The sequence below is a fragment of the Pseudomyrmex gracilis genome, unplaced genomic scaffold (genome assembly GCF_002006095.1).
Source record: "Pseudomyrmex gracilis isolate BER0280 unplaced genomic scaffold, ASM200609v1 scaffold_222, whole genome shotgun sequence".
Classification (NCBI taxonomy): domain Eukaryota; kingdom Metazoa; phylum Arthropoda; class Insecta; order Hymenoptera; family Formicidae; genus Pseudomyrmex; species Pseudomyrmex gracilis.
Genome location: NW_018020806.1, coordinates 124,244 through 142,566, shown reverse-complemented (window position 1 = coordinate 142,566; position 18,323 = coordinate 124,244). Strand labels below are relative to the sequence as shown.

The window sequence follows — 18,323 nt, the reverse complement described above, 5'->3', positions numbered from 1 at the left end:
GCAGAAAAACGAACAAACTCTCGCGTGTTCGCCCGTTGAAGACAAGTACACAGAACTAGGTGTACAACACCCGTACTCTCCGCGCTTTCTTAGGACGTGCAGTCATCAACACGTCCATACGCGTTTCGGTTACCGAAGATATTTACAAGTCCCAACTTGTCCCTACACACAACTAGCCCCGTTCTATCCTACGCGAACTTCGAATGACATACATAATGTATCTACCGCGATGTCGCAACGAATTATCGCGCGCATATTAGCAGCAACAACGGGCTGACAAGTGTTATGTTAGCGAGACACACTGGGGCGAATTCTCGTTGTCTCACGAAGCGCCGTCGCTTTGACGAACGGAGCGTAAATTTCTCTCTCGCAATTTTGTCTTTTGTCACGAGTCAGTTGATTACGTCGCGTCGCGATGGTCCGTGGCGTGTGGAATACGTGGCGCACAATACACAATTTTGCTTTCTCATTTAGACGCCATTTATATTTCTTCTGGTCGTCAGTATGCAAACTCAATGTGAAGGGGGTATTCATTTTCACGCGGCACAATTATTCAGCAATTATTATATTAATTCTTTTCAGCAGAAGTAAAATAAATAAATCGATAGAAAAAAAAAAGAAAAAACAAACAGTTTACCGTTAACGTTAAAAAAAAAAAACTTCTGTCTTATAACACGTGGAACAAGTAAAATGTTTATCGCCAACAATGATTCGCACTATTAATATATTTGAATATTATAATTCTTCCATCAGCATACAATGGCATACAATCACGCTTCAAGCAGCTGTTTCTCTTTTTCTTTTTGTTTTTCTCTATCTTCCGGGAAAAAAAAAATAATATTCCAAAGTTATTTCGAGATATGTTGTACGTTATTGAGCAGCTGTCCAACGTGGAAAAAAAAAAAAAAAACAGATGGTTCATATTTTAACGTAACGAGACATCCTCAGAGAGACATTAAAAATAATATTCCAAAAATTATCTCGCGCGTTGAATTGCTTCCTCCTTTTTCGCGTTGAAATATAAGAGAAGTCGCGTAAAGGGTTGCTGCGCGCACGCGCGCGTTTGCACGAAAAGCACAAGTTATTATCTATTATTCTCCTTCCTCTGGCACATTGCGCGCACAAAAGAGCTCTCGTATCTCTTGTTGATATATATTTTTGAGCGAATGCAATTTTGTTCACAAATGCGTATAGTAAGTTCGAAAATATCCCGATGTGTGCATATCAAGAGAGAGAGAGAGTGAGAAATGCGCCGCGCGCGTTTATAGCTTTTGTCGGTGCTCGAGTGAATTGAAAATGAACACGACGCTTTCTCGCGAACTGATAGCACGGTTCCTCTGAAGAGACCAGAAGCTTGAAAAGCGAGGATTAAACGCGCGAATATAAAAATTGTGTTTTACCAAAACCGCACGTGATTTTGTCGAACGTCTTACGCGGCGGCAGCTATAAATGCGTATGCGCGCCTCATATCTCATTCATATATTGCCAACGTTTCTTTTTTAATTACATGTATATGCATTCACATGATAGCAGCGGAGTTTATATTTAACCGTACAAACATAATGAGAATAACGAAGCACAAACGCGCACACGCATGATATTTTGCTCAAGAGAGATAATAACGCGTAAAAAATAAATCTGGAAATTAGCTAACTGTTTCTATATATATATATATAGTTTACACAAGATACGTATTACACGTGTGCAATGCGTTTTTCGATATTTTATCTTTAATAAATGTAAGAAAACAATGTGTGTTATGTGACAAAATGTAGATACAATTACTTTAAAGAATTATCATATGTATTCGAACGTGGTGCTTGAACGTTAATAAGAGGAACAAATCCGAAAGAAATAGCAAGATTAACAAATTACGTTTTTTTTTTTTTTGTTTTTAATTACGAGACCACTTTTCTGTTACGGAACTAATAGTTGACGTAAACTAAAATTATTCAAAAAATTAGTGTTCACGAGAAATAATTATTAAAAATTTAAAAAAATGAATCCTATCTAACTCATAATTGACCATCTATACACCTAATTATACATTAAATGACTGAAAATGTAAGTTTTGATTTTTTAAATCAACTAATAGTAAAATAACGATTACTTTTAATAGTAAGAATTAGTTTATAAAAACATTAAATTGTCAATTTAAAAATATTAATTTTAATATTCTTATATTCCACAAATAGGACCTTTATTTTGAATGCCTCTATTATGGTTAAACATATTTTTATTGTACCTTATAATTTCATCAATTCATTATTCAATCATAATCATACCACCGAAGGAAAAAAAAATTTTTTCTATAAAATCCAATAATAAATGATCTTACTCCTATTAAACCTAACCCCCCTCTCCCCCCCGGGTTGTGACTAAAATCACGAAGTTAGAACCGATATAATTGTAAACGGATTCACATTTCAAAACGGGGTTCACGTATCTCGCAAACGAACACAGAGATCAATTTTAGATATTCGCTTTGTGAACCGTGTGTATATACTCGGAAATTAGACTAATTTTCTATTCACACGCGTGCTATAATGGTACGTCCAACAAGCGAGTGACTTCAATCGTTTCAATACGCGCGTACAATTGACCGTGTCAATTGACGGATCTAATGTTGTTTACATCTAATATCAAAAGCAAACGAGAACTCCTACGCGCGTCTATGTGCACAGTTCATATTGTTAAACAAACGTTGATATCAAATATATTTTGAACCGACTGCTGAAACATTTCTGCGTGCATTATATATTTATCTTCTCAATTATCATTACATTTTGTTCCACATCTTATTTTACAACTTTGTATATTTTATGTATATATTTGATATATTTTAATATTTAACATAATTTTTATTTATTTTTTATTTTTTAGAGTTTTTATTTTTTATTTTTTATTTTTTATATACGAACACGTGTCTAGATTACATGCGGAGAATATATAGAAATAAATTGTATTTGTTTATCATTTTTATTATATAATTGTAGACGGAATGTTCATGTGTACGTTACTGATGATGATGTATTATCATTTTCACGTGAAAGCGCCCGTGTGCACGCGCTTTTTTTTTTTTGAGATCTATCTTCGCACACATCGCGGACAGAAACGCGCTCTATAATTAGTTTGCTCGGAAGAATGTATTGAATTTACTATTAACGAGAGATCAAAAAGTCGGAGATGCCGATTCGAGAAGCGCTCTCGAAGACACTTCCGTTTAAAGGGGGAACGCTCCGAACGAGAATTACCTCGTTCGGAGTAGTTTACCGCCATTGCTTTTCAAGGGGAGAGACTTCGCGACACGGGAAAAAATCCGAACGACGTCGTAAAACGAATTCTGAAACGTGTGTGTGTGTGTGTGTGGATTTTCTGGTTATCAGTTTCCGCGCAGACTAATTGAGTCAACGCGTAGGGATCCGTCCCGATCGGCACCCGCGATATATAACGTGCGGCTCCAACACACAATCCACGCGTATTTCGAATAACCGCGTGGTTCAATTTACGTGCAACGCGGGATTATCCGTTCATATTGCGGGATCGGAAGATCTTCTCAGAGAAGAAGCCGTAATACTTTATCGCGTCGCATACGTGTGTACACACACACATGTACACAAAAGCGCGCGATCATATTTTTGAAAAGAGAGAAAAGAGAGAGAACAAAAAAAGAAAAGATATTGCTTCGAGAGAAGTGACTTTTCTGTAAGAGACGACTGTGTGTGTCCCCTGTAGTGTGATATTTGTGTTGAGAAAAGAGTGGAAATTCTAACGACGCTGTTGTGTGTGTGTGTGTGTGTAGAATGCCTCCTCGGCTCTTGATGCATCTGTGTAGCACGAATGCCACAGAGATGCATCTGATACTGACAGAGAAATTTTTACCGGAACACTCATAACGTCTTTTCTTCTACGTTTTTTTGTCTTTTTTATATAAAAAAACAGCATTGTTGTCGCGTCCCAAGTTCATCGAGTTAAAAGTCAATTTACATTTTGCAGACAGACTTTACACACGCTGTGCATTTGAATGTATTAATAAACACAAGTGTCACGCACTAACATAATGCATTGATGCATCAACTACTACTGTTGAATCTATATTTTTGCGTTCTAAAACCGAAACAAACAAGATTTATTGTTTTTTTTTTTATTCTCCGTCTGAGAATAATAATTAAATATATCTTTTTTTGCGTGTATTCCGTTCTATGTTAAACGTGTTTGTGTGTATAACTAAAAAATTTATTACCTGTAGCGTGTCGACTCATCTGAAAAACTTGTTTATTTCACATTGCAAAATTATATATATATATATTATCTTCTTTCGCGCGTATTAGTTTAAAGCAATTAGAAAATAAATCAAAAATAAAACAGAAGTGCGTGTAGCACCTTGTACACAACTATTTATATATATTCTATTTATATATATCGTATTTTTTTTTTTTTTTTATATATATATATAGTATGTTGATCACATTACCCTATGATCGTATTATCAGAATCTCGATTATATTACATTTATAATTGCTCAAGCACGCGTAACAGCTCTCTCCGACCGTTTTCTTTTGAGGTACCGGATATTTTGAAGAAGAGGCGTTAGTTTGTGTCCGCTTGCGCGCGCGAGAGTCTGACCCGTTCTGGATTACTCTACTTGCCGCAAATCAAGGACGTTATGAGATGTTACGAGCTGCTGATTCTAAAAGGGATACTATCGACGATGGATGAGTCCTCTTTGATCTTTCACGTACGTTGTAATGTGTGTGTGTATGTGTATATAACTCACCATGATGCGCGAAAGCTACACGTTTATGCGTTCAAAGGAAAATACGATATCGACGATACGGGACCAATCGGGTAACGCATCGTTAGCGTTCGTAGCAATTTACATGAGATTATTATTAAAAGGTGTGGTCGATCTTTTTTTTTTTTTTTTTATTTCTTTTACCTACAATTAACGCGATCTGTCCGTTCGTGTGTGTGTGCGTGTGTAAAATGATTTTATTTGTTTCCCGACCATGCTGTTAACACAATATATCGCATTTAGACAAGATGAAATAAAGACAAAAAAGGAATATTAAGAAAGAGAAAGAGAGAAAGAAGGGAAACAGACAGACAGACAGACAGACAGACAGAAATATAACACTTTTGTTTAAAATAAACGAACGAACCGTCAGCAAAGAAAACTCGAATATTGCGCAAACTTTAAAACAGAAATTGCTTACCGAGTTATTTCATATTTTTTTTCAATCGGAATTTATAATCGGTTTCGAAACGCCAAAAAATTTATCATCGGCGCATTTGAGGCCGACCATCAATTTCGACTGAGAACAGAGAAGAAACAATTTCAATTTTGTACATGCAGTTTATGCGAATTTAATTGAGAACACTCTTTTCTGAAACCATAAATATAAAAATACTTGTCCCACTTGTTTTCGTTTCTTACATTCAAAAAATTTACGTTATATAATAACGAGAGAGCGAAACGCGATGTAATTTATTCCGAAACAGAGATAGGATAAGGAAAGCCTTACGTGAAGCTTTGCGAGAAGGTGAAGAATAGCTCTCGTCTTGCGACGAGCATTAAACAATATCTCGATAACGTATTCTCCGCAACAGGTTACCACCGTGCTCCCCCTCGACTCTTCAAGTAGTAGTTTGTTTTAAAGCGAGGGTCTCTCCGCGCGAGAGATCGGCACGCTTCATACATATTCCTATTTTTTTTTTTCGAGGGGAAAAATACACCAGTTTTATATGTCCCAAACATAGAGGGAATGGTAGAATGATGTGCAGCACAGTCGCGCGCGAACACTATCGACTTTGCTTCGCGATTTCGTTTTATCGATTATTCAACGTGCGCGAAAACGATCGGCTCGACGAGCTCGATCGGTGATTATTATTAATCGCAATCGTAGTCGATCTATATATCTGCGTCGAATCTGTTTTTATCAATCTCGATCGATCGGAAAGCGATTGATTTTTTCTTTCCTTCCAAAATTTCAATCAGCGAAACTCTCTGTTAAACCTCCCTGAACGAGGCGACTTCCGCCAACGATCGCTCTCGATTTGTTTGATTTCAATTAGTTACAGTTTCTTTTATTTAAATTCATTGAAGGTGTCGTTGTCTTGATGAACAACTACTGAGCAAACGATGTCTCCGATACGGAGACGATGGCGACCGAAGAAGAACGCACTCGCGCTCGTGCAACGCGCGGAACACGACTGAAGGCGCGTTGAGAGTGCCGGTTTGAGAGGAGGAATTGTGCCGGCTCCGGCGCGCGTTCAGCGACGTCGGTGTCACGCGCTCGCGCGCGCTTAACGCTCTCGCGCACGTGCCGCAACAGAAAGGATTCGCGAACTCATCCCCCCGGAACAAGGAAGAGTCGGGGAGGATATAACATCTCGCAGTCGCGTAAAAAGTTAAAGCGTAAATCCATATTGTGTCATATATATCGCTATTAACAAAATTATAATATAAATCATTTATATTCGTTATTTTGTTGAAACTCTGACTTTCCGAAAAGTTTTTCTTTTTGAAAAATGTTGTTTTTTCAAACGCGCGTAATGCATAATTCGTACTTGTCATAACTTATGTACGTGACTCGCGTAACGAGGATATTGTCCCCCGTGTCAGTCGAAGATTCATATTGTATTCTCATTAAAAGAGGCGAAGTACGATCGGTGATTTGATAAATGGATCAACGCGAGGTAGATGCTGACGTCAATAAAATGTTGGTACGCAATTGTGTTAGAGTTATCTCTGAGAGAAAGAGATTACGTTTTGTCAATTTTTTTTTTATTTTTTTTTTTAATAAATAAAGCTTATTGAAGCTCGATAAGTTACTAAACTAAGAAATAATTACGGTCATCCGAGCCGATCGCAGGATGTTGTGCGGAAAACTACGTATATATATATATATATATATATGCATATATATATTTGTTCGTATATATTTTTATATATTTTTTTGTTTATATATTTTTTTTTGTTTTTTTGTTTTTTTGTTTTTTCTAAAAGCACAAAAATCTTGTTAAGAACGAACGAGGCATATATGACTCTGAGAAAATACGACGAAATGGAAAGAAAATCGCTTATAAGCTCTAGGCGGGGTCAGCTTGAAAATTAAAGGTAAAGTGTGCGCGAGCGTATCTTCAGTCTGTGCACGTAATCTGTCGCTTCTTTCTTTAGTCGATGTCGACTATATACAGATATTTATTAGGATTTTCGGAGCTAACGGAAATATTTAGCGATTATTGGACAAACACACGTGTGATTGCGTTTCACGTATCTGTCAATCCTGAACAAATATACTTGTTGCGCTAACAAGTTGTCGTTGATTTTAACGAATTTGTCGCGTTATATATCTTGATCAATTTCGATCAGTTTGTTTTAATCCCGGTCAATTCGCGATCGGTCGCAATTCAAACGTTTAAATCCCAAAATAATATCTCGTTCAACTTTGATTTATTCCGGTGGGGATTATCGAGGATTATTCTTGCAAGCTTAGAATTCAACGGAAAGCACTTTCGATCGTTTAAATAAATCGAAACTATTGATTTTTCACAATGTAAATGTACAAAGTATACACAAATATTTGACAACTCAACAAAGTGAGGACGATTAATTATCGTCGAGCTTAGCGAACAAATAACAAATGCTTACATAATGTCTGAGGCAATTATATATGTATATATATATACAGGGTGTCCCAGAATTGGTGTAACATCTCTCGTAGGTAGGTAGAAGTAAAACTAAGTCAATGAGTTCTATACCATTTTGCTAGATTCGCAATAGTTACCGAAATCTTAATTAACCCTCGGGGAACACACCTATTTTTTCAATCAAGAAGAACAATCTGGGTCAATTTGACCCTGTCCACTTTTTGAGATGCTACCATTTAAAATGCACTCATCCGATTGGCTTGAAAAAATTTTCGGATATATTTTGAACAGTTTGGAATATGCCTATATAGTTTTAAAGTGTCGTTAACATTATTAATATTGTAAAAAATATCAGTATAAAAAATATCAGTATCAGGCTGCTCTTCAAACCCTGATGAAGTGAGCTGTAATGTTCACGAAACGTCGGTATAAAAATGACACTAACGCGGTTCAAACCCGAAAAAACATCTTTGTATGTTAATACTACACACCGCGAGAGCATCAAATATCAAATTGTAAAAAATATGTTACAAAAAAGCAAAATTGAAGCAAAATATTTTGATCAAAGTCGACGAACAGGGTCAAATTGACCCAGTGTGTTCTCCGAGGGTTAACAAAGATTCGCGAATAATCGCGTGCATCGGGCTGTCTTACGCGCTTAAGACAGCCCAGTGCGCTTCGCGGTGTTACTCGTAGCAGCATATATGGGAAGAGCTAATATAACAGCATATACTCTCTCTATAACATATACATATTAAAATGTAATTGTGCGAAGCGCGCCAGGCTGTTCTACGCGCGTAAGACAGCCCGACGCACGCTTATCTTTGTTAATTAAGATTTCGGTAACTATTGCGAATCCAGCAAAATGGTATAGGACTTATCGACTTAGTTTTGCTTCTTCTACCTGTCTACGAGAGATGTTACAGCAATTCTGGGACACCCTGTATATATGGAATATTAAATAAAATATTAAAGATAAAAGATAGTATGAGAAAAATCTCGATGATAACGACTCAAAAAAACACACCGAATCACTAACTAGCGCGACGGCCGACGACAGACTGAGCTACATTCTTTACAACGTTACTACCCCGAAAAACATACCCCCACCGACGTCTCAACATATCACGCGTAAACATTTCCCGTTTTTTGGAGTTGTATAAAGCGACATAAACATTCTTGCAATGTCGGTGGGGGAATGTTTTTCGGAGTAGTAACGTTGTAGTTCGGTCTGTCGGTGGTCGTCGCGCTGGTTAACGATTCGGTGTGTTTTTCGAGTCGTTGTTAATCGAGATTTTGTTTCGCGTGCGGTTGACGGAGATGCGCGAGACTGAGTTCTTCCTACACCTACAAATACCTTCCTGTAAGTTTTCAAAAAACCTTGTAATTGGGGTTACGCGTTAGTTCTGTTTAATATATTTGTTTATTGTCATATGTGGTACACTGAAGAAGAAAAAAAAAACTAAGAGTCGAAACGTTTGTTAAAAACTAAACAAAAATAAAGAAGATTTTTTCGCAATATTTTATAAATTAATTAGAGGGGTATTCGGGGTCCTTTTCACATATGTAATGCAAAATTAGCATTGTATGTGATTTTTAGAATTGAAATTTCAATTCGAAAAACTCACGTGAAAAATTTACACGTGAAAGCGTATAGAAAAATGTATTCTTACATTTATACGCACATTTATCCGCACAACATCCTGCGAACGGCTCTTTACGACCATTCATTTATTAGTTTAAAAATAAAGAAGTTTATTGACCCGAAGATCTGGTTATTGCCTCGAATTGGCCACTTTCCTACCGGCATAATATTTCACGAGGAAGAATACACAAGTTATTTATTTTTTATAATTTTTGTACATATAAATGTTTCGCAAAACAGTTTATAAGATAACAGGTGTGTAATGGCGTAATATAATATTCGACATGAAGAAATGTGGCGCGATACACTGTAAAAAAAAGTGTGTGCAAATTTCCACGAAGAAATATTACGCCATTAGTATGATATAAAAATGTAACTTTAACCAAACATATCTTTTTACTCTAAAATGTGCAAATGTACGCTTTTAGTCGATAGATAAATTCAAATTAATAAAAATAATACACGCGTGACACATAAACACGTGAATAATTATACTTAAATAATATTTGTCATGCAAATTCACAACGTTAAAACACGTCGCGTTACATTATTTCACGTGAAAAGCTCGTGAATTTGCAATATGCGTTTGAAAAGTTGCAACTACTTTTGTTGTCGGTCTCAATGTTGAGAAAAATTTTTTCTCGTCAAAATGTTTTACATCAAAGTGTTTTTTTTACAGTGTACTATTGCAACGTGCATTTAAAGCAATCTTTTTCCCATAACTTTCATTATGTCAGATTTAATACCGGGAAAATATTCCTTTCCGTTTTTGTCGACAATGTCGGTGAACTTTTTCTCCAGAAATATCTCGAATCCCGCGTTCGCCGCTGATTTTTGCGAGAATATCGACGTAAACATCGTGGACGTTGCCGGGATATTGTATTCGCGACCGATGTGGCTCCTATATTGAAATTTAATCAACGCGAATCGCGATTATTATTCGTACATAAACGTTTTCAAAAAGAAAGAGATTGATTGTTTTTTTTTTTAAAAAGATTATACAGCTTTTTTACAATAGTTTTGAATCATAAATATGCAACAAGATAAAAACCAAGATAAATACCTGATTTTTAGAATATCCGTGCCAAGTCCGTATCCACGAAACTCGGGTGTTATGCTGAGTCTAATAGCCTATAGATACTTGTCTATTTCGTAACGATCGTACACTATCTTGGTTAAGTTCACGAAAAACGTATCCTGCCACCTTTCCGACGAAAACTTCAATAATAATTATATTTAATTACTTATAATCGATACTCCTACACTGATAACATAACAGTTATGATAATGCATCTGTCGAAACTTTTCTGTTGGCGCGCGTGATATTAAAAGTAAAAAAATCATCTTAAAAACTTAGATTCACGTATACCGATTGTTACAAACGACGTAAAATTTTCGTAGATACTTTATTTGCTGTGTACACTGTGCACCTATTATAAACAAATAACTAAGCGTTGATTGTGACAACAGGTTAAGAAATTCTGGGTGTAGCCACAGCCATATAGTTAGCGAATTGCTAATTCTCGTCTGAACAATTACGCTTGCTCGTTAAAATTGCTTTCTATCATGCACGTCTTTAAAACTGTAACACCGTGAAATGTACGTAAACATCTTTGATGAAAATTAATGTAATATATAATTACTGTACCTTAAAGTTTAGGACAGCGTCTGTTTTATCTTTGTAATTAAGACCAAGTGCGTTTATGCCCGCGAGTATGGATTTTCCGCCGTCGGGATTGTCGGTGAACGCTCCTACAGATATACCTTGCGACAGCAAGAGACGCCACAATGTGCTAATCTCTTTTACAAATGCGGGATCATCTTTGGAATCTATGAGAACGAAGCATAGCAAAATCACACAAAGCGCAATATACTAATGTACTCTGAATAATATTATAATTATAACTTAACAATTTTATAATTATAAAATTGTTTTTTATATTTCTTAGTATATTTCTGTCTACATTTCCTTTGAAATCTGAGGTAAACATCGGTAACAATTTTGATATCAATGAAATATCTAATTTTAAAGATAATCGTGGTTTTTATAATTATTATTTACTTTTTGTGTTGTATGTTGAGTCTAAAATTTCAAAGTAAAAATTATTTGCGTAAATAATATTAAACAAATAAAAAAAACTCTCTTCGAAACAAAACTTACTCGAACACGCGCAGGTCGGTTCGTCAGCCAAGAAGTGTGTGCACATATGTTGAACCGCTTCCTCGTATCTGTCCTCAGGAATCTCTTGAATCGTGAATTTTTTCCGTTTCCCGTTCTTACCTACTTTTTCGATTACTTCCCAAACTTTGGGCGGCTGTGTGGATGACCTAACGCACGCTACACTACTCATTTTTTTTTTTAATTTGCACCGCTTTCCCAGTTCATTTTCTACATAAATGTTCGCACACGGATGACATTGAATCAAACGTCACGGAAATGAAAGATTCTCGACAATAGTTTTATCCGCAACAGGCGTGAATTTACTTACGCGTGAGTACGCTTCTGTATGAATTAATGTGTGTTAATATATGGCGCAACTCACTTGCAATTGTCTACTACACAGTTGTAAATTTATAAAAATTTTGGCGGTTATAAATGAAATGCGCGTGTTCGACGATCTGTTCACTGAACGGCTTGCGTCAGTCGAATGGCGTGAATTCTCTATCAACTACGATAATTATCGACGTTTTGCAGCACACATGTGCAGAATGTAAGCAAGGCAATCTTGTCAAAAAAGTAAAAATAGTGTTATCGTCTTCTCTCGTTATCTTGTTTGATACACGAATTTTTCTTCTTCATTATTTTTACTAAACTCGCCAGTGTCTTATCAGTAATCCACCACATGGACGGATGTGACATAATTACCAATTATTGTTGTAGAACATGTTAATAAAACGTAATAAAAACGTTATTAAAACCGTTATATATATATGGCAAAATAAAATACACACATGAATGTATATGTGCGTGTCCGTGTACACATATTAGTTATTTTGTGTTTGTTTGTTTTTTGTATAAAAAATTCTTCCGTAACCAGATACTCACACGTACATGTGTGTTTATAGGACAAGCCTATAATTTTTTTCTGTATTACAAAATTACAGAAGTTATTATTCAAAATCTACTTGTGTAAAGAAAGAAAAAGAAAGTACATATGAAACATATAATAATTGCGCTTATATGTGTATTTTATATTTTCTCTCTCTCTCTTTTATATGTGTACTAATGAATATACCCACATAGCGAGTAAGTATGATGATTGTGTAGTGACAGATGATATTGCGATTACACACTTTGCACGATATTTCTGTTTAATACTTGGAAATGTAAAAAACCCAATTTCTACGCTTAGTCCGCACGACCTATGTGACACGGAATATATATATTAACTCATACTGATAATGAAGCGAGTTAGGATAATCGTAAATTTATCCGCGTCTTATCAACGCGTACGTACGCATTTTTTTCTTCTTATGCAAAATGATTTTTATTACTGCTGTTTTAAAAAAAACTCATACCTTTGTTCTTCAATGATATTATCTTTCTTTTATAATAAACTTTCAAACATGATTGTTAATAAAATTTGAATAGCAACCCTATATATTGTAAAGAAGAGTACAACACTGTTTCCGAACAAAATACTATCTAAATTTGTTTTCGAATCAAAATAAAGTAAAAGATGCTTGTTCATTGATGTGCGTGTACATAAAACATACTTGGTCTGATTGTGAGTAATTTAACGTGTACATAAACCATACTTGATCTGAGTGTACAAACAAAGTGGTGCTGGTCATATTGATGATGCTTTATTGAGTAAAAACATTTGTGAAAACTATAAAACACACATACACAAAAAACATCAAAAATGTAAATTATGCGACTTACTGAGAGTAAAGCTGCAACAATTAAACCGTTTAAAAACAATTTAACGTTTGTAACGTTGCGTTAACAAGAAAAATATTTCCAAATGCAAGAAGAGATACAAATAATAACAAATAATACTTGTCACGCACGTTCATAATGGTAAAAAACGTCACGTTACATTATTTCATGTAAGCGCGTAAATTTACAATATGAGTTTAAAAAGTTGCTACTTTTCAAACTATTTTGTCGTCAATCTCAATATTATTAAAAATATTCTCTTTTATTGTCGAAATGTTTATATTAACATTTTTTACCATGTACTATTTTGTACGTGCATTTAAAGCAATCTTTTTCCCATAATTTTAACTACGTCACATTTAACACCAGGAAAACGTTCTTTTCCGTTTTCGTCGACAATGTCGATGTACTTTTTCTCCAGTAATACCTCGAATCCCGCGTTTGCCGCTGATATTTGCGAGAATGTCGACGTGAACACCGTGCACGTTGCCGGGATATTGTATTCGCGACCGACGTGGTTCCTATATCAAAATGTAATCGACGCGGAGTTTAATTATTATTGACATATAAACAATTACATATAAATGTCTTTAGAAACGAAAAGGTAGATTGTTTTCTACAAGAAAAATTTTTCAGCTCTTTTTATGTAGTTTTAAACCATACAATTGCAACAAAAGAAAACAATCTACTACGTCTATTGTGTCAACACGTTAAATTAAAGCGCTTGAGATAAATACCTGATTTTTAGAATATCCGTGCCTAATCCGTATCCTCGAAACTCCGGTGTTACGATGAGTCCAACGGCGTTCAGATACTTGTCTATTCCGTAACGATCGAACACTATGTCGTTCACATCCCAGGCGTCCAATGGAGTTTGGCGATTTTTCGATGAACAACACTGCAATAATAATTATTTTTATTCACTTATAATCGGTACTCTTACACTGACAACATAACAGTTATGATACTGCATATGTTAAAATTATTTCTGTTGGCGCGCGTGTTACTAAAAGTAGAACAATCATCTCAAAAAACTTAGATGATTGACGCATGATTGTGTTACATACTGACGTAAAAATGTCGTAAACAATTTCTATACTGTGTACATCGAGCATCTATTGCACACAGATAACTAATTGGCGTAGTTACATTACAAAAGAGTTGATTGAAACAACACGACAAGCGATACAATATGTGGCCACGGCTATAGTTAACGGATTGTTATAATTGTTGTTTGAACATCTACGCTTGCTCGTTAATTACTGTTTATTGCGTATATCTTTAAATGTGCAATCGGTTAAATATATAAATACTATTACAGAAAACTAACATATTAGATACCTTGCAATTTAAAATGGCGTCTCTTTTCTCTTTGTACTCAATAAAAAGTACGTTTATACCCGCGAGTATGGGTTTTCCGCCGTCGGGATTGTCGGTGAACGCTGCTACAGATATACCTAGCGAAAGCGATTCACGCCACGTTGTACTGAAGACTTTTACGAATTCGGGATCATTTGCGGCGTCTATGAGAATGAAAAATAGCAAAACACAAAGCGCAATATACTAATATAAACGCAAATAATTATACTTATTGTAATTGTATAAAATTATTTCATTTCCGAATATATTTCTTCTGAGATCAGAAGTAAATTTCATAATAATTAGGTAACAATTTAGATACCAAGTAAATATCAAGTTAAATATAAATGTGGTTTTAATAATTATTATTTAGTTTTGCGTTGTATGTTGAGTCTAAAATTTATTAATAAAAAGTACTTGCGTAAATACTATTAAACAAATAAAAAAAGTCTCTTCACAACGAAACTTACTCAAACACACGCAGACCGGTTCGTCAAGCAAGAAGTATGTGCCCATATGTTGAACAGCTTCCTCGTATCTGTCCTCAGGAATCTCTTGAATCGTGAATTTTTTCCGCTTTCCGTCCTTACCTATTTTTTCAAGTACTTCCCAAACTTTGGGCGGCTGTCCGGATGGCTTGATACGCTTCATATTACTCATCATTTGTTTTAAATTTGCATCGCTTTCTCAGTTCATTTTCCGCATAAACGTTCGTGTCGGATGACATTTGAATCAAACGTCATGAAAACAAAATATTCTCAACATTATACCGCAGCTGTTAAGTGAAGCAACGTACCTTGTAAACATGTCACGTTACACGAGCAAGATAGATATAGCTACATGAAGTCTACACGATTACGCGAGCTCAACTCTAAATTATTATTGATTTGACACAAGTACTACTCTAAAGAATATAATTGAACAATATAATTAAATTTAATTGTTTTTTTGGTAACGTGTCGAATTCAAAGATTAAAGCTGAGTTTGTTGCCAAATCCAATATATTACATACTTACGTTACAATAACAATAACATACGTAATATATGACAAATAGCATGTAAACGTTCAACCATAACAAAAAACAAAATATAAGACATTGTATGGAAAAGCGTGTAAATTGCACGTAAAACGCGTATTGAAAATTTTATAAACAGATTATATGTATTAGCCGCGCAAAATTCTGGCGTATTTGCGCTTTAATCGCACGTAACACAACGAAATGTCACAAATTATAGTTTTGATCTTATCTGCTGTCTGTAAGCTTTTACATACATACAAAACAATTAATAATTAAAAAAAATAGTTTTATCCGTAACAGGCGTAAATTTACTTACGTGTGAGTACGCTTCTGTGTGAGTTAATGTGTGTTAATATATGGCGCAACTCAATTGCATAATTGTCTATTAGTTGTAAATTTATAAAACTTTTGCGCGGTTATATATGTAATGCGCGTGTGCGATCTGTTCACTGAACGGCTTGCGTCGGACAATTGGCGTGAATTCTGTATGAACTACAATGTTTTATTTTAAATGTTTCGCAGCACACATGTGTTGGAGCAAGGCAATCTTGTCAAAATAGTAAAAATAATGTTATTGTCTTCTTTCGTTATCTTGTTTGATATACGAATGTTTCTTTTTCATTATTTCGATTACATTCGGCATTGTCTTACCCACACAACACGAGTGACTGATTGTCGACTTAGAGTCGACCTTTTTCAGTCAACTTATAGTCAACTTTTAAGTTTGACTTTGTGACTTTTAGAAGGCGACTTAGAATTGACTTTCGAAAGTCGACTATAAATTGACTAGAGTCACCTATTTGCCGACAATTAGATGGCTTTTAAAGTGTAAATTAAACATAATTATTGTCGACTTCAACATAATTGCATTTAATCAGCATGGTGTTGAAGGCTCCAACTATCCAAGATAAACACGGTAATATGACAAGACCAATGAAAGCACGAACACTGTTGTTTGTATGTTAAAAAGTTATTGAATATATAGAGTGTACAAACGTTTCACCACACAAAAAACAGTGTTCGTCCTCCCATTGGTCTTGTCACATTACTGTGTTTATCTTGGATAATTGTATTTGTCATCGCGCTAACATATATATTTATGCATTTGCGTATATCTGACGTTTCCAGTCTCATTAAATGTCAATTAATTATTGTGAACATTGCGTCGACTGTTTTTTAAGTATATTTTGAGAGTATTGAAAATTATTGAATAATTTACTATTTTCTCTCGTCGATTTAAAGTTACCTTAAAGTCGACTTTTCAACGGTTGATTGTAAGTCGACGGCAGTGTTTACAGTTTTTGAGACGCTTACAGCATGCAGCAGCGTGAAGAGGATACGCACAACACCAGCAAGCATGCTGTAAGCTCTTAAGAGGATGCTGAACCGCTGGCAAAAGTTCGCTCAGCTGCTATTCAACCGCTATCCTATCGGGTAGGTGGTGTCATCTATCGAGACCCAATCAAACCAAAACAAGGATAAATTACATGGAAGAGCCAAGGTTAGACAAATGTTTCTCTTCGACGCTTCTGCTAAAATTGTACTACTCGTACTTGGAATTTTTCTTGTCTCACAAGGCTTCAAAATCTTTTTTGAAGCACTCAAAATATTCGTTCTATGTTGCTAGTTTGGGATAAAGGTATTTTTATTTGGATTTATACGGCCCATTTTGCATTAAGAGTAAAAATGTAGTTTTTGTAATAACAGTCTATAAAGTTTTTTTTGTTTTTCTTAAAGTTTTATGCTTTATCTCATTCTTTACTATATTTTCTTTATATCTGGAGAAGCATGTTTTATTCCGAGTCATAGGTTTCACAAAAAGTTCTAAATACGACATGAGGGTAAAACAGGAAAGTTCAACATTCTTTTAAGAGAGTACTTGGATACCGATTATAAATACATGTAAAGCGACGTTTAATTATTTGATTTTGTGTCGTATTTACTGCATTAAATCCAAAATACTTCTCCAAAATTAAGTACATTGTCTTAAGAAAGTGCGCTTGTTTTTTAAAATGTTAAAATTCAGGATAAATTTTTTCTCTTATACAGTTTTCTTCTTTAACCTCACTATATGTTCATGTATGTAAAATTATTTCTAAGCTTCTGTACGTATTTACACTGAACTGACACTAAGTACGACAAAAAAGAACATAATGACACTCAGATTATGATGTGACTACTTAATTAATGAGATAAGTACTAATATTGTGATGACAAAATAAGTTATCATGTTATCATTATGAATAAAAAAAAAGTTTAAAATAGTAGTATATCTCATTTTTAAAAGCACTATTTAGTTACTTATATTTATGTCCTTCTGTAGAAACATTTTTCATGTGATGCAGTACACAACATTAGAAAGTAGAGAACTTTAAGTTTCTAAACCGTCGATTGACAGGTCTTCATAGTCGGTATCAAGTACTCTCTTAATAATGTGAACGCTGATTGATTTAATAGTTATTATTTGATATCTCTGTGTAGCACAGCAAATGTATGTAAAATTCAAAATTACTCAAAAATTGTAAACTCATATTAAAATTTATTATTTAGACAGGTTAGAAAAAAAATAACTGTGTAATTCTTGATAATTCAACTTATATATATTTTTCTCTGGGATAATTTTCAATTTTTACAAACACATTTATTGTGCTACTCTGAATAACCAAAATTGATTATTATAAGACGTCCCAGCTAACCAAAATTGGTAAATCAAATAACTGAGTATTCTTTATAGTAACTTACGTTACTACTTAAGTTTTTATAA

General features: G+C 34.7%; 2 protein-coding genes across 8 annotated transcripts in view; both read right to left on the bottom strand.

Annotated features, from left to right (window-relative positions):
- The window catches only part of LOC109858752 (cardioacceleratory peptide receptor-like), an 81,098-nt gene extending 69,164 nt beyond the window's left edge, over window positions 1-11,934 (bottom strand). For 4 of the 7 annotated variants that reach the window (XM_020436312.1, XM_020436314.1, XM_020436313.1 and 1 more), the window contains exon 1: window positions 5,526-6,181. Coding sequence is in view for 1 of the 7 variants with exons in the window: in XM_020436311.1 (XP_020291900.1) it covers window positions 10,947-11,128; window positions 11,460-11,649 (372 nt within the window). In the remaining 6 variants the exon portion in view is untranslated. Of the gene's footprint in view, window positions 1-5,525; window positions 6,182-10,946; window positions 11,129-11,459 lie in introns of those variants that run through there. The other 3 variants (XM_020436315.1, XM_020436317.1, XM_020436311.1) reach the window with 2 other exon arrangements.
- A 2,096-nt stretch (window positions 11,935-14,030) lies between these two features.
- LOC109858758 lies at window positions 14,031-15,411 on the bottom strand. Its single transcript, XM_020436326.1, has 3 exons — window positions 15,011-15,411; window positions 14,512-14,704; window positions 14,031-14,079 (listed from the first exon to the last, which is right to left on the bottom strand). Exons 1-3 carry the CDS (start codon window positions 15,201-15,203, stop codon window positions 14,031-14,033), a joined length of 435 nt encoding a protein of 144 aa, XP_020291915.1. The 5' UTR covers window positions 15,204-15,411.
- Between the last annotated feature and the right edge of the window lie 2,912 nt (window positions 15,412-18,323).

Coding starts and splice junctions, on each gene's coding strand:
- LOC109858758 (XM_020436326.1), bottom strand. CDS start 15,203: ATGATGAGTAATATGAAGCGTATCAAGCCATCCGGACAGCCGCCCAAA. Junction 14,705..15,010: donor ACCGGTCTGCGTGTGTTTGA/GTAAGTTTCGTT, acceptor TCATTCTCATAG/ACGCCGCAAATGATCCCGAA. Junction 14,080..14,511: donor AATTGCAAGGTATCTAATAT/GTTAGTTTTCTG, acceptor TTATTATTGCAG/TGTTGTTCATCGAAAAATCG.